This window comes from Perna viridis, chromosome 5 (assembly GCF_037379345.1).
Source record: "Perna viridis isolate PV_CMFRI_1.1 ecotype Kerala chromosome 5, ASM3737934v1, whole genome shotgun sequence".
NCBI lineage: Eukaryota > Metazoa > Mollusca > Bivalvia > Mytilida > Mytilidae > Perna > Perna viridis.
The window spans coordinates 28,471,870-28,485,665 of NC_142449.1; the positions used below are offsets into that span (position 1 = coordinate 28,471,870).

The 13,796-nt window shown below is 32.5% G+C and overlaps 1 protein-coding gene across 3 annotated transcripts; it reads left to right on the plus strand.

Annotated features, from left to right (window-relative positions):
- The first annotated feature begins 1,640 nt into the window (after positions 1-1,640).
- Positions 1,641-13,761, plus strand: LOC148616963 (uncharacterized). Of its 3 annotated transcripts, XM_088584157.1 has the most exons (6): positions 1,641-1,656; positions 3,702-3,766; positions 7,150-7,215; positions 7,893-7,979; positions 9,568-9,690; positions 10,017-13,761. In XM_088584157.1, exons 3-6 carry the CDS (start codon positions 7,180-7,182, stop codon positions 10,500-10,502), a joined length of 732 nt encoding a protein of 243 aa, XP_088440283.1. In that variant the 5' UTR covers positions 1,641-1,656; positions 3,702-3,766; positions 7,150-7,179; the 3' UTR covers positions 10,503-13,761. The 3 variants fall into 3 exon arrangements, with proteins under 3 accessions (XP_088440283.1, XP_088440284.1, XP_088440285.1); XM_088584158.1 differs by lacking the exons at positions 1,641-1,656; positions 3,702-3,766 and having other exon boundaries at positions 6,780-7,215; XM_088584159.1 differs by lacking the exons at positions 1,641-1,656; positions 3,702-3,766; positions 7,150-7,215; positions 7,893-7,979 and adding an exon at positions 8,520-8,884.
- Positions 13,762-13,796: the final 35 nt, after the last annotated feature.

Consider the following 13,796-nt stretch of genomic DNA (forward strand, 5'->3'; position numbering starts at 1 on the left):
TACTGTGTCACGTAGAACGTAACAAAAATATCTATTTGGTGTTGTTTCATACAAAACGGAAATGTACTGTGTTTGGTGAAAATGCTGTGTCGCTTCTTGTATTTACTGGTACAATACAGTGAAATGGTCGGTATAAGCGTAGGAAGTACAATAACAATATGACCTTTAGACGACATCATGAAAAAAATCAATTGTTCGTGTATATAGGGAAAAAAACGATACGCACTATGCATAAATTAATCAAAGGTAATATTTAACAGTGACAATTTTTAGAAAAAAATACCAAAGAATCACTGTGACAAAATGACATACTATGACTGTTAGTGCCATATCATCTTCTAGCGGAATTTTGGAGATGGAAATACTCAAGTAGCCATACTACTTCCTACTCATGATTTCTTCTGTTTCGTAGAGTCTGAAGTTACAACTGATACTACTAATGAAACTGTTGGTTGTTAAGATGAAGATGTCAAATGTTCCATATACATCATGGGGTGTATTAAGTAGAAGTAGGTTTTATTTGACATCTTGAAAACTTTATTACTTCCGAAATATTTACGGTACCTCGTTTTTTTTTAATTTTTTGTCTAAAATTTACCCCATGTTTATCAATGAAGTCGTCCAACATATTGTTATTTCCAATGGAAGGAACTAAGTGGACACAATCGTGGTTATGGCAGACCAAACGTCGTTTCATTACAAGGAATAAGTTACATATATATCCTATTGTAATGAATCATCAGGTAATACAAAGAATTGTACAAGGCCAACAATCTGAGTTCCAACAACACATAACTCTACAGCAGCGTCCGTTGACACATCACCACTTTGTCCCTAATATTAACATTGTTTCCGATCAAACCTCACTTGTAACAACTGGAAATGGTAAAAGCGTGCAGTCACTATATTACAAAATATAGAATATTATACATATTATATAAAAGTTTTTTTTTTTCTCTATAAATAGCCTTAACTGTTTGACACAAAATGATGTACTGCATTGTATGATATTCTTATATAAGATAGAAACTGGTTTTTTCCTACATTTGGTCAAGGAAGACTAGACAATGCAATTGCCGAAATTATGATTTGGTAATGTAAACGCTTGTGATGTAAGAAAAAGGGGAATGTTGTTGCCAGTGTGTATCATTTGACCACAAGTTTTTAAAATACTTACGTACAAGTAAAGCTTAGAATCATGCAATATGTTATTCATGGTTGCAAAGTCTACATATTTTTTATTTTGATATTTTGTTTAAAATGCTTAAGTAAAAAGGCATGAACCTGTGGCTCTTTATGCAACCCTTGTTAGACAAAAATTATAAAGAATTACTTTAGAATTCAAAATTAAGAGGGAAAAGTGTAAATGATGGACACTGGAATACAATTAAAACTAAAGAATAATCGATGTGAATTATCTTTCAAGAGCAGACAGATTGAAATGAATGAATATATATTTCATTATATAGACCCATAATACAACATAATAACCAAAATGAAAATGTATAGCCTTTTTAGGGGTATATCGCATACCACAAAACTTGCTTGTTTCTTAAAGAGGCTGCTACTGTAAACACTGAGGCTTCATTCCTTTTATTGCACACGGTAGAACCTCTCGGTGATGTATTTGGCTTCCTACCTCGATAGTTCTTGGTTGTGAGTACTTTTTATACAATTATTTCACTTTATTTAGTTCTTCATTTGTATTTGGTTATAATGCTGATGATGAGAGGTTACTCCTTGAAGCACGTATACAGCAAATCGAAATTTGCAATAGATATAATTGGTATATTTGTATATTTAAATATCTTTCTCGATTTGTTAGTTCAGTAATTTTGTTATTACCTTACTATTTCTACAGAAAAAGACGAAAAGTGCAAAACGAAATTTATTTAATTATGTTAGCGTACAACACCTTAATATCTTAAACAGGGGTTATTGAATCATACAGTGAATCCTGTTTAAACCGACCCTCCATTTGATTTCAAAATTCTTACAGCTAAGGCATGTGATTGGTTTACTAATGTGTAAACTACAGTTAATTTTGGAATAAAGGGACTTAAACAGTGTCTGGTTTTCACGGAATTCGGGTTGTTCGGAGTTTGGTTTAGGCAGGTTTCACTGTATAACTTATGACTTTTATCTTCCGTATGCATTTTAACAACACGTTGTTTTTATGGAATTACAAAAAAAGACAAATATTGTAAACATATAGGTTATTGCATCATCAGATGGTTTTTGGTATTATACAAACAATCTAAAGTTGCGCTACACAAACCACACATTTATAAGAACAAACAACAAGTGGTTAAGGTTTATGTGGTGTCGGTCAAGTCAAGTATCTAACGACAACTAGTGACAGCTTAACCAAACGACCAAAGTACCATACAAAACGATAGCAAGAACTTTCACAATAATATTATAACAGTAAAGGCCTTTACACAATATACAAAATAAATATGGTGTTTAAAAAGTATACATATACTTTACATAGCTATAATTTTTTCATTTTTTTCATTTCTATGAGATGAGGTGTAGCAAATGTTACTAGAAAACCTCAATTAGTCATATATGCAGAACGTGTATTTTATTTTTGTAGTATTTGGTTGTTTTTTTTTTAAATGATGTAAAGTTAATTATATTAATGTGGTGGTTTCATCAAAGCAACTCACATATTTCAAAACACGGAGAATGGACTAGGTGCACTGGTAGCGTACTTGTCCCCTGCTTTCCATCCCATATTGAAATAATTGCCTCTTCTGACATTGTTTGTTTGCTATCTTAATTATATTAATGTGGTGGTTTCATCAAAGCAACTCACATATTTACAAAACACGGAGAATGGACTAGGTGCACTGGTAGCGTATTTGTCCCCTGCTTTCCATCCCATATTGAAATAATTGCCTCTTCTGACGTTGTTTGTTTGCTATCTTGTATTATTAGTTTTATAAAATCTTCTCTCTCTGAAATAGTACAACAGATTCTTACCACACTTTGCATGTGTTTCTTAATGTATTGTGCACAGATCTGATGTACAAACATAACTGTGGTTATATACTTACATAAAAAATATTATCGGATAATAGTATGCTATTATCGTCGTTGTCCACAGACATTTAGTATTTGTGTGACATCTTGAATCATAGTGGTTTGGTCATATTAAAATGTTACTACAAGGTTCTACAGAAAAAACATTGTCTTCTATTGTCTACCATACATGACAAATATGTTGTCGTATCAGCAGACAAAACCCAAAACAACATTGGTTTTTTTTTTTTTTTTTTGTCTGCAAAACGTTTTACACCCAATGTTTATTATCAGAGGTAGAAAATAATAACAGTAATAAGACCTATACTGCTACCACACTCTCCAAAGAAGAGATTGTGGAAAACCATAATTCTGTGCTATCCTCTTTTGGTCTCTCTACCAAAGACGATGATTGTGATTTACCGTCTATGTACTGGATTCCTAAACTCCACAGGAATCCATACAAACAGCGTTTAATAGCTGGACCTTGAATCCCTTGATTACTCCTTCCATACAAGAAAGGTCAGACTGGGATTAATATATCAATCGGGTGAAATAATTAAGATTTCTTTTATTGTCAAGACAACCAATTAAAATTATTTTGGTTCCAAGTTGAGCGATTTGGGCTCTTCAGAGCCTTTAGATTTTAATTTATCGATATTGCAATTTTTTAGTGAAAGAAAGCATTTTGGCGTTTTGAGAGAAGAAAAAATGTGGAATTACAGAATATATCTGCCAGGTAAATTACTGAAATTAATTACACAGGGAATATTCGACAATTTACTGCCATCTTTAAAATTAATATAATGTCTTCCTTATACAACATTCCGATAAACTGTACACCAAAGACCAATTTATTCCGTCCCGTGTATCTTGAGGAGGTAGATCTAGGGTAAGGGACACAACTCTTACCATTGGAAAGTCTGAATTCAGCATTTTACATCAATCTTATGTAAGCATCAAAGAAACTTGGACTAATTTCATTCTCTTACTAATGAAAGCTTTGGTGAAATTGAAAATAATACAAACATATCACTGGTTTCAAGAGTAATGTCCCTTATTTAAGGTCTACCTCCTTAATAGGGTTAGTTTTTGATATCTTCGTAAACGGTTAGTTCCTGTTATTCTAGCTAATTAATAGCTAAAATGGAGTGCTGAAATGGGTAATCTCCTCCAAACAATAAAAGTTCACGATTAGCCATATACGATAATTCAACCATAGAAAGTATAAGTATCACATACTTTAAACCAACCAATGGTATTCAAGTAGTAATGGGGAAAAACAAGATAAAGTTTTTGATTGTCGGGTACCAACTGTATTATCCATTGATATGTTTCATGATTGATCGATAAGTCAATAAAAACTAAATATATATGAATTATGCAGCATGTTATAAGTTTAGTTTTATAATGTTAAACGTACTGAACAGACATGGAAAGAAATTTAAGTCCCTATCAAAAGCGATATACAGACTTCCGTGTTAGAACTTTCAGGGTATTTGGTGGTGTACAAGTAGCACTTGGAATTGTATGCATTGTTCTAAGTGTTATTGGAATAGGGATAGATAGTGTGAATATATCAAAAGATTGTGTGATGATATACAACAGTTACAATATCTATTCATACCACATGTGCTACGATCAAAACAACGCTTCAATACTGATGGGATTCGATATTACGTGTTTTTTTCTTCGCGGGATGGGTAAGCCTCTTAGGAATGTTTAAAAAATGAGATTAACAAAATAAGTTTAATACAGAAGTAGTGTTTATCGGGGTATCCTTAAAATTATGACACACTCCTATGAATGATATTTTGTTTTGTATTTTGTATTCTGAGTGTTTTATATTTATTTATTTTATTTTATTTTTTTGTATGTTATCTTTTTGTGGTCCATATGGGTCATACACAAATCTATGCAATACACATTTTGGTGACTCATCATAGTATGCCGCCATTTTTATAAATCTAGCTTCCATTCTTTCCTTGAATTCATTTATGAATAAATCAATAATAGTTGCACCTTGGATTAATTATACATCTTGAAAACCATACAATATAAAATATCTTTTACCTTACATACCAAACTGTGCTGATCATTAGTCTTTAAACAACATCTATCATACATATCATAATAACAAGTTTTCAAAATACAATTGCATGTATTCGTCAGCTTAACCAATATTCAATCTTTTTATTATATCTCTTTATAAACATTGGAAACCTTCCAACTTCACCGTCTATGTATTGGATTTCTAAACTGCACAAGAATCGGTACAAACAACGCTACATAGATGGATCTGTAAAATGTACCATCAAACCTTGTTCAAAACGTTTAACATTTATATTCACAGCTGTCAATGACGGTCTGCAGTCATACCATGACATTTGTTACTCCCGTAATGGTATTAATTCGATATGGATCCTGAAAAATTCGAAAGATCTTCTTGAACCCTCAATTCAAGAGTATTGTTAAAATAGTATTAAAACCATTGTTCTCCAACACGTTTATACTTCTATTCCCCATACTAGGTTCAAAACAGTATTCATCATTTTACTCCAAATCTACGGTACGCCTAGATACAAAAAATGTAATTCTTGGTAGAGTTTCCTCATACTTTGTAAAAAACAATTCCAAATCATCTTCCAAATATACCGCAGAAGATGTTTTCAAAAAGCCTGAATTTTTTATCGACAACATATTAGTTGACAGGTTTTACTGTATCATGTAAAAGACATCCCTTTTTATTATTTGCTTCAACGTGTCCCAGTAATATCTTTGTCGTTGTTTTGTGCCAAGATCTCCAATGTAATATTACTACTTCCTTTTCGTATAAAATAAAATGCTAGTTGTTTAAAAATATATAATTTACCATGAAATCTTTATCTTTTCGTAACTAAAATAATGTATTGTCATTTATGCGAACATATTGTTGAAATAACCAGCTTGCAACGATTAGTGAATAGATTGATTGTTGGCGTTTAACAACGGAGCAGCAATATTTCAGCTATATCCAGGCGATGAACATGAAATTATCATGAAATGAAAAAGAAATGATGATGAAATGAAATATAGGATAGGACACAAGGACAATAGGGTAGGCGGGTTTCGGATACCACTGGAAAAAGGGTGAGGATGGTAGGATCGGGCTATTAAGTCATCTCATCTGTGGCGGAGCGCAAATGTACCTACTCCGATAAATACCACAGCAGGGTTGTTTAACGAGCGAGGAATTAAGCATCTTTCCCGACACGTTGCACCACCATCGTTTGCGGTCAGGTTTTCCGAATTATGTCTGGACGACCCCAGCATGTAACACGCCAGGGATATCCCATTCCACCGCCTGGGGCACACAACAGAGTTGCTCTGTGGACAGAGAAGCCTTGCCCCCTGGCCATGCTCTGAGCACTATTTAGTCGCCTTAACGACAAGCTTAGCGCTGCTGCAGCATATTTTTGTTGACACCCAGGCCCGCACGCGGCTGGTGAACAGACTAAACCAGAGCGAAATTCATTCGAGCCGGACTTAGTACACCAATCTAAGTTTAAGCTGCTGGATTATATCTTGGTTATTCCGACACTAATTGTATTTATGACACATTGGTACTGATATACCATACATATAAAACTGAAGATTAAGGAAAACAAGACATCACAAAAAAAAATAATAAATAAAGCACTAGCAATATGAATTTCTACACCAAAAAAACAAAACAAAACAAAACAAAAAAGGGCGTGACATCACGTGCTTCGGAAGAGTAAGAATGTCAAGCCCACAATCCGCACCCGTCATATGACAAGTGAGTATAATCTGTAATTACTCCAGCAACAAGTCACAAATTAGGTCCAATCAAAAACAATTTACATATAGGCAATATCATTCAATTCATCAGTGTCCTGATGCAAATTAAGTAAATAAGGCAGAAATAGTAGAGATATTATCCGAATAAACACTTTGATTCCAAATACTAAAATATCACCATTAAAGTGAAGACAATATCAACTTTATATTTAAAAACGCCGGAACGTTTGATCTTGAACTTTATATAACAGCGATAAATCATGACCAAGCGTAATAAAGAAGGTAAATGTTGGAGTCTTTTATTTCATTATTTTATTTAAGGCCATCTTGACCGGCTTATTTCCATTTTGCATGAATGAAAAGAGAGAAAATAAATGGACATGCTTGGTAAAGTATTCTATTCTATTACATTAACTAAACTTTTAAATCGAAAATTTGTTTCGCAGATTGAGCCACATATCACAATAGGTAAATTTCAAAAGGATCTTTGCGTTATATTCGAACTTTTTTCTTTTACGGCTTGACTCCGTCGGTCTTCCCTACCATTGAATAACCACTTTCGCTTTGTAATCAGATTTGTAATTAAAGAGGCGACCCTTACAGCACATGCACGGGTTAAGGTCACCAGAAGTTACATGCTAATGAATTTATCTAGGTTGATTTTTCGTCTTGCAAGACAATAAAAATATAAACACACATTTCATGTCTTTGATGCTTTTTATTTGTGGATATTAAATGAAATTATACAGGGAAAGTACAATTTAGTAGAAATAGTTCAAAATTAAGGTATGTTTCAACAGAAACAAACATGTACGAAAATGACAGTCAATGCAGCTTTAACAAAGTGTAAATAATTAGGAAATAAAAGTGTTTTTTGCAGTAGCTTAAAAAATGTGTGCAAAGTAACACATTTATTGCAAATGTAAATGCTTAGAATATAAAATTATATATTTTACCCAAATTATTTACTTAGGACTTTTAATATCGAGTGTAACTAATTATTAGTGAAAATCTGTGACCAATGAATACAGATTCTTTTGTTTTTTCATTTGTATTTCTTTTAGAAAACAGCATTTATGGTTTGCAGTTTTGTTGGATCGGTTATATTTTCGCCTACCGTTTTTAGCTTAGGTGTTGTTGGTACCATAATTGTAAGTGGGTTTAATTTTACTTTTAGTTAGAGAGAAATATATTGTTACAAACAATTTTAAATCAGGCGTTTTAAATCATGTGCTTGTTTGATGTTTATTACACATGTTTGCACTATTACATTAGAATATTTAACAGATAAATTGCCTGGGAAGAACCAGGTAGAATGAACTCAAACAAATTGTACTTTAGAACTACTTTGAACACGAAGTATTATTGAATTGCAGTTAAAATCTGTTTTCATTTTTTAATTATCACGAGTTTTAGCATATGTGCAATAATTTAATTTCACGAGTTCATTATTAAAATGATTTCATTGAATAACATTTAAATTTCAAATACTGAAATTGGACATTTTTGCAGGTAATCGTAATCGATGTGTTTTCATATTCCGTCGGTAGAAATATACAATACTAGTGTATTACAGAAAAATATAGAAGGTATTTGTATGAGGCTAAGGAAGGGAAAGTAACTGTGAGGATCTGCCGAGCAGTTACTCCCCTTCCGAGCCGAATAATTCAGAAGAAAGAACTTGTCGTGGGCCCCCAAGCATTTGCCGTTCATTGAAAACCCGCGACAAAAAGTAGTTCTGAGAGATGGACATTATTTGACAAAATATTGTTAATTGTAACTTTTACTTTTAAACGAGTCATAAACATAACATAAATATTCAAAATTAAACAGCAGTTTCCGTCATTTAACATATTTTTTCTGATGTGAAATAAATTCTTCCATGACCTACTTTCATTTTTGATAAAGTTATTGATTTGTTGGATTGTGTGTGTACACATTCAAAGTGGCAATGTTTAAAGTTAAATGTCTTCGGAACGCTGTGACTGACAGATTGACAGAGTAGATTCGACGGGACGCGTGATTCTGCATGTTCTTTAAGCATGTTGTTGAGAAGGTAGGAGCGCCATTTGATTTGTTCTTGCCCCTGTCGGTCGCTCAAAATGTTTGATATTCCCCTGTGTTTGTAGCACTGTAATTGTTAATAGATGCAACATTCTTATGTTTTCATTTAAAAATATGTGTCTAAAATCTTTGAAAACTGAAAACAAAGACTGTGCTTGTTGACATAATTACCATGTTTACAAACAAGAGATCAAAGGTAAAAAAAAAAGTAGTCCGGCTTGTGACGTCATGATGGTGGACGGAGCTTAATTGCTTTATTCGCTACTATACAAATAAAGCAAAAATTTATTTGACACCCGTTAATGAACTCATTGTAGGATAAATCAACATCTCTTGTTGAAAACAGAATTTAAGTTTCTATGTTATAAGGAAGTTGAAGGAACAAGGTTTCAAACGGAAGAAAAAAAAACAAAATCAAGGAATAACGTCTAGACTCGGAAAATAGACACAAGTAACAAACAACCAGGAAAACAGACACACATGATAAAGAACATGAAAAAATCAAAATAACCAAAAAAACGCGCACTAAAATATTAACAACCAAGACACCACTAAATACCGTTAGCACAGACAAGGTTCACATGTAGGGTAAGCGTCCTCGGATTTTCTAGAAACACTTTAAGGTATACTCTTAAAAAATTATTGAGTATATTAGATAACGATTTTTTTTTCTAGCGGTCGTTGAGTTACGAAAATAGCACTGTAGGTGTTCTTCCATGCATCCTAGCTGTTTTTAGTCTTGTTGAACTTATAGTTGCAATTACTGCTGCATCCTACTGCTGTTGTTGCTGGTCGTCTGTAAGTATATTTAAAATAAAAGAAAAAAATGTGATGTACTTCAAAAACATTTTTACAATTTTAATGTATGTAGGAGATTACTTGATAACTGCATTATAAATGAAACCTTTTGGTGTCAGTTGCTGATACTATTGTCACAAATTAAGTTTACTGGCGCGTCCGGGGGAATGTTCAAAATGAAGATCTTAAAATACCCATGGCAGCAAGATATCGGATTCGTTACTTTACTCATAGTACCATTCCATAAAATGTTTCAAATTCTGAATGGTGTAGGCTGTAAGATGCAATTTCATCAGTTTTGCCCATGTACCATTATTTTTTTACAGAAAACTAGAGTTTACCCAATTTTTATAAATGAAAGCGGACATCCTTTTGTAATATTGAATAACTCACAATGGACAGAAATTAGTAATAAAAGTCACAATGATTCTGCACTGGGACTAGTTCCTTTACAAGGCACAAGTTATCCTGTTACAATGAACCAACAAGTGACGCAAGTACCTACACAATCCCAACAAATAATGCATCACCATTTCATGACCAATCAGCAACAACCGTTAACACAACAGCAACCGATGACGCAACAACAGCAACCGTTGACACAACAGCAACAGTTGCAACTGGCACCTCAACAGTTTGCTCAACCTCAGTATCATTTGACACAACAACAATATGCGGCATTGCAACAGCATCAAACAATGGTTCAACAACAACCTGGGCATACGTATGCCCCTACGTTATACCAACAAACTCCGCAACTTCAATCATCAGTGGACAGCTCTAATGAACGGCCTCCATCATATAAAACTTAACGTTTATTTGACGGGAGTGTTTACTTAGTTATAAAATAATGACATTTTCTATCGTCAACACACATGTACGTTCATGTAAGAATGTAATGTGTCTATGGATATATTCTATTTGTAGTGGATTGTCAGTTGACGAGAACTTCTAAAAGTTTTTTTTTAATAATTTCGTTAAGTTCGTTCGATTTAACTTCTTATTGTTGTTAAAAATTAAAATGACTATCTTAAAAAGATAATTGCACAACTTCACATCAAAACAACTATAAAACATTAAAATTAATGCTTGCTCTATTCAAAAGCACAATGTAATTAGAAATAGTCCTTTTTGCGTAGGTAAAACTCTATTGCAGCGAACTTAACACTGAAACTTCTACGATTTCGTCAGTTATCATGTTTGTGGTCATTATCTCTCAACGGTAACGACCTGGTGGACGTCTTGCAGGTAGCAGGAAGTGTTCATCATTCATGAACGCCTAAGTTCATGTAGAATCTTACTGCTCTTAAAATGAATCTTTGTGTTGAGTTTAACAAGATATCGGCTTTTGTCGTTTTGTGTTACCGGTTATGTCTTTGACAATTCAATATTTTATCTGTTTTTCTATCAAAATCTTAATAATTTAATTTGATTTACATTTTTAATGAAAAATTGTATATATTTATTAAACGTTTTGATGATTGTTCTAAAAAATTGGGCGGGTTACCAGTAAACAATTTGTGTTACCACTTATGCTCCAATAAGGGTCAAAGTACATTTGTATTAAACAGATCTTTTTTTTTCCATATTCACAACTAATAACTAAATATTAACGCCATTTAATATTAAAAAAAAAATCCGGAAATTTTTCAATGTTCTCAGTATCACGAATCCAGCCATACCTGTATAATCGTAGTAATATAGTTTGAGTAATGAAATGGTCAACTGTACAACCATTTTTGCAGTTACGATTTCTTTAAATTGAAAATGTAAGCAAAGACAAAAGGATTATCGGATGTTTTGTAAGATATTTGTTCAACTTTCATGTCAAATTATTTCGTCGGATGACAACGGTTGTAATACTGACTACATTAACCATTACCAACATACAACATGGCGAACGATCTTCAATCGATATTACATTTTCGTCTTTACCAAATTTGGTCCTCAATGAGAAGCGATTAGTGTTTTTTTTTTTTTGTTTTTTTTTTGTTTTGGTGAACTTTACGGAACACCTATGTTAGTGTAATTCGTACTGCACGTTTTGGTGCTTTCTTTGTTGGGATTTACTTTATATTCGTGTATCGTCTTTTGAAATACCACTTGTATTGTTTTGCCTACAAATTTCCCCTCATTGGACCCTTCAAATAGTTTTCTCATATAGCTTCGAGAAACATAAACTACCAAGTAAATAGTACATGTCGTTTATACTAAACATAAAGATAAGATAAAATACCCGTTTACAAAAAAAATACATATCTGACATATTGATCTACTGTCAGCACCACTGACAGATAAATAATGTTTTCATCAAGTTAAAGAACCTTTTAGTGGTATGAACTTGATATTGGTTGTTTTTTTTTTCTACCAACCAATCGTTATATTAATTAGAGAAAAAGACTAATAGGTAATCTGATTCTTATTCTTCCACTTTACATCCAAAAGCCGTGAAATTACAATAAAGGTCAATGAGTAATTTGCATAACATATGTCTCGTATAACTGGTTGCCGACTAACCACATGCGATTAACAGTTGTCACCCCGAAAAATCCGTTATATAGTAATTAATTCGTAAGTTTTTGTATAATTTTACTTGTCGTAAGATGTGGACCTGCGTACAAGAAGTTGGATTAATTTATTCATTGACCTTCTGAACTTTACCGGACTACTTCTACTTTGCGTGTTGTCATGCTTAGCGTGGCTTATGTAATAACTTAATTATAACTTTCTTGTGTAGTCAAAAGAGAAGAATTTAATTAATCACGCTTTGGAATTCAAACCAACATATGGTGTAAAAATTTAGTTGCATAAAAAGATACGACTTTCAAATCAATGTCTCTGAACCTCTTTTTCGAAAATAAGACATTCGGCCCCTAATTATATCACTACGTAAACGTCATTTTTTGGTACTATATTACTTCGATTCTTGCCTATTTAGCACTTGATGTTGCTACTTTAAACCCTGTAACTGTGAGTATTTATTATGCTGGTAGTTTGATGATTTCGTCACTACTTAATTTGCACTCAGCTAGCTTCCAGTAACTGCGAACAATCCTCAGGTGGATATCTCTCTATGCCTACATGTTGTTTGATTAGGTATTCCTTGGAAAAGAATTTTATGTATAGTCCAGAAAATTTTATTGAGCGTGATTTATTATCTTTGTTATGGTGGGCCTTACACTCATTGAAGACATTACGATTACATTTAAAAGTATTCACGGTCTTGCATTTAAATGATACATTGGCGATTTGCTACATTTCAACGTTTCTGTTCTTTTGTTTTTTTTTTCATTCAATGATTTTATGTTTGATGTGACACCATATTTCTATACTTAAACGTTTAACTACGTCCTACAAAAATCTTTTTGTTTTCAGTTCGCTTCATAAAGATGTTTGATTTGATGTTTGGATAAAATGACATTTGTTGTATTTTTCTTGCATTTTATAATAATAGTAAACTATTTATTGATACCAGATATCCAATGAGACATTTTTTAAATGAAAAAGTATGCACCTAAGTCAAAATGTCAGTTTTGACAGATGAAGTCCATTTTTTTTTCTTATTCCTGACGATTTTTAAACGTGTCATCAACAAGGCCCGTTTACACAATCCAAGTTTTCCATCTAAATCTTTGGCAAAGTTTTTTACATTTAAACCAATAAAAATGTATTTTCAGAATGTAAATAAAAACATAAATAGCAGATGCTTGATTTTTCCTGTAAATTTGATGGATTTTAATGATTTAACTTTGATTGTGTAAACAAATTTAATGAAATTTTTCATCAAAACCAAAAAAATTTGGTGAGAAACTGTGTCAATGACTGTTTAGCCACATATACTTGTGCCCTATTCAGTAAGACCTGCAGTGTAAATGTTTTTTTTTATATTATCTATTACTTACTAGCCGGGATATATATTTGTTGTGATTTTGTTTCAATTTTCTATGAGTTTTTGTGAAGTTTTGTAGTCTCATTTTCTGTATATCATATTTATCTCCAGTGTAATGTCGTTTTGATTCATTCATGTTTTTTGTGACATTTGTGTGTGTATTAATTAGATATCTTTCTTGTTGGTTGTCTTTTCAGTTTATGTGTTGTTTTGCCCA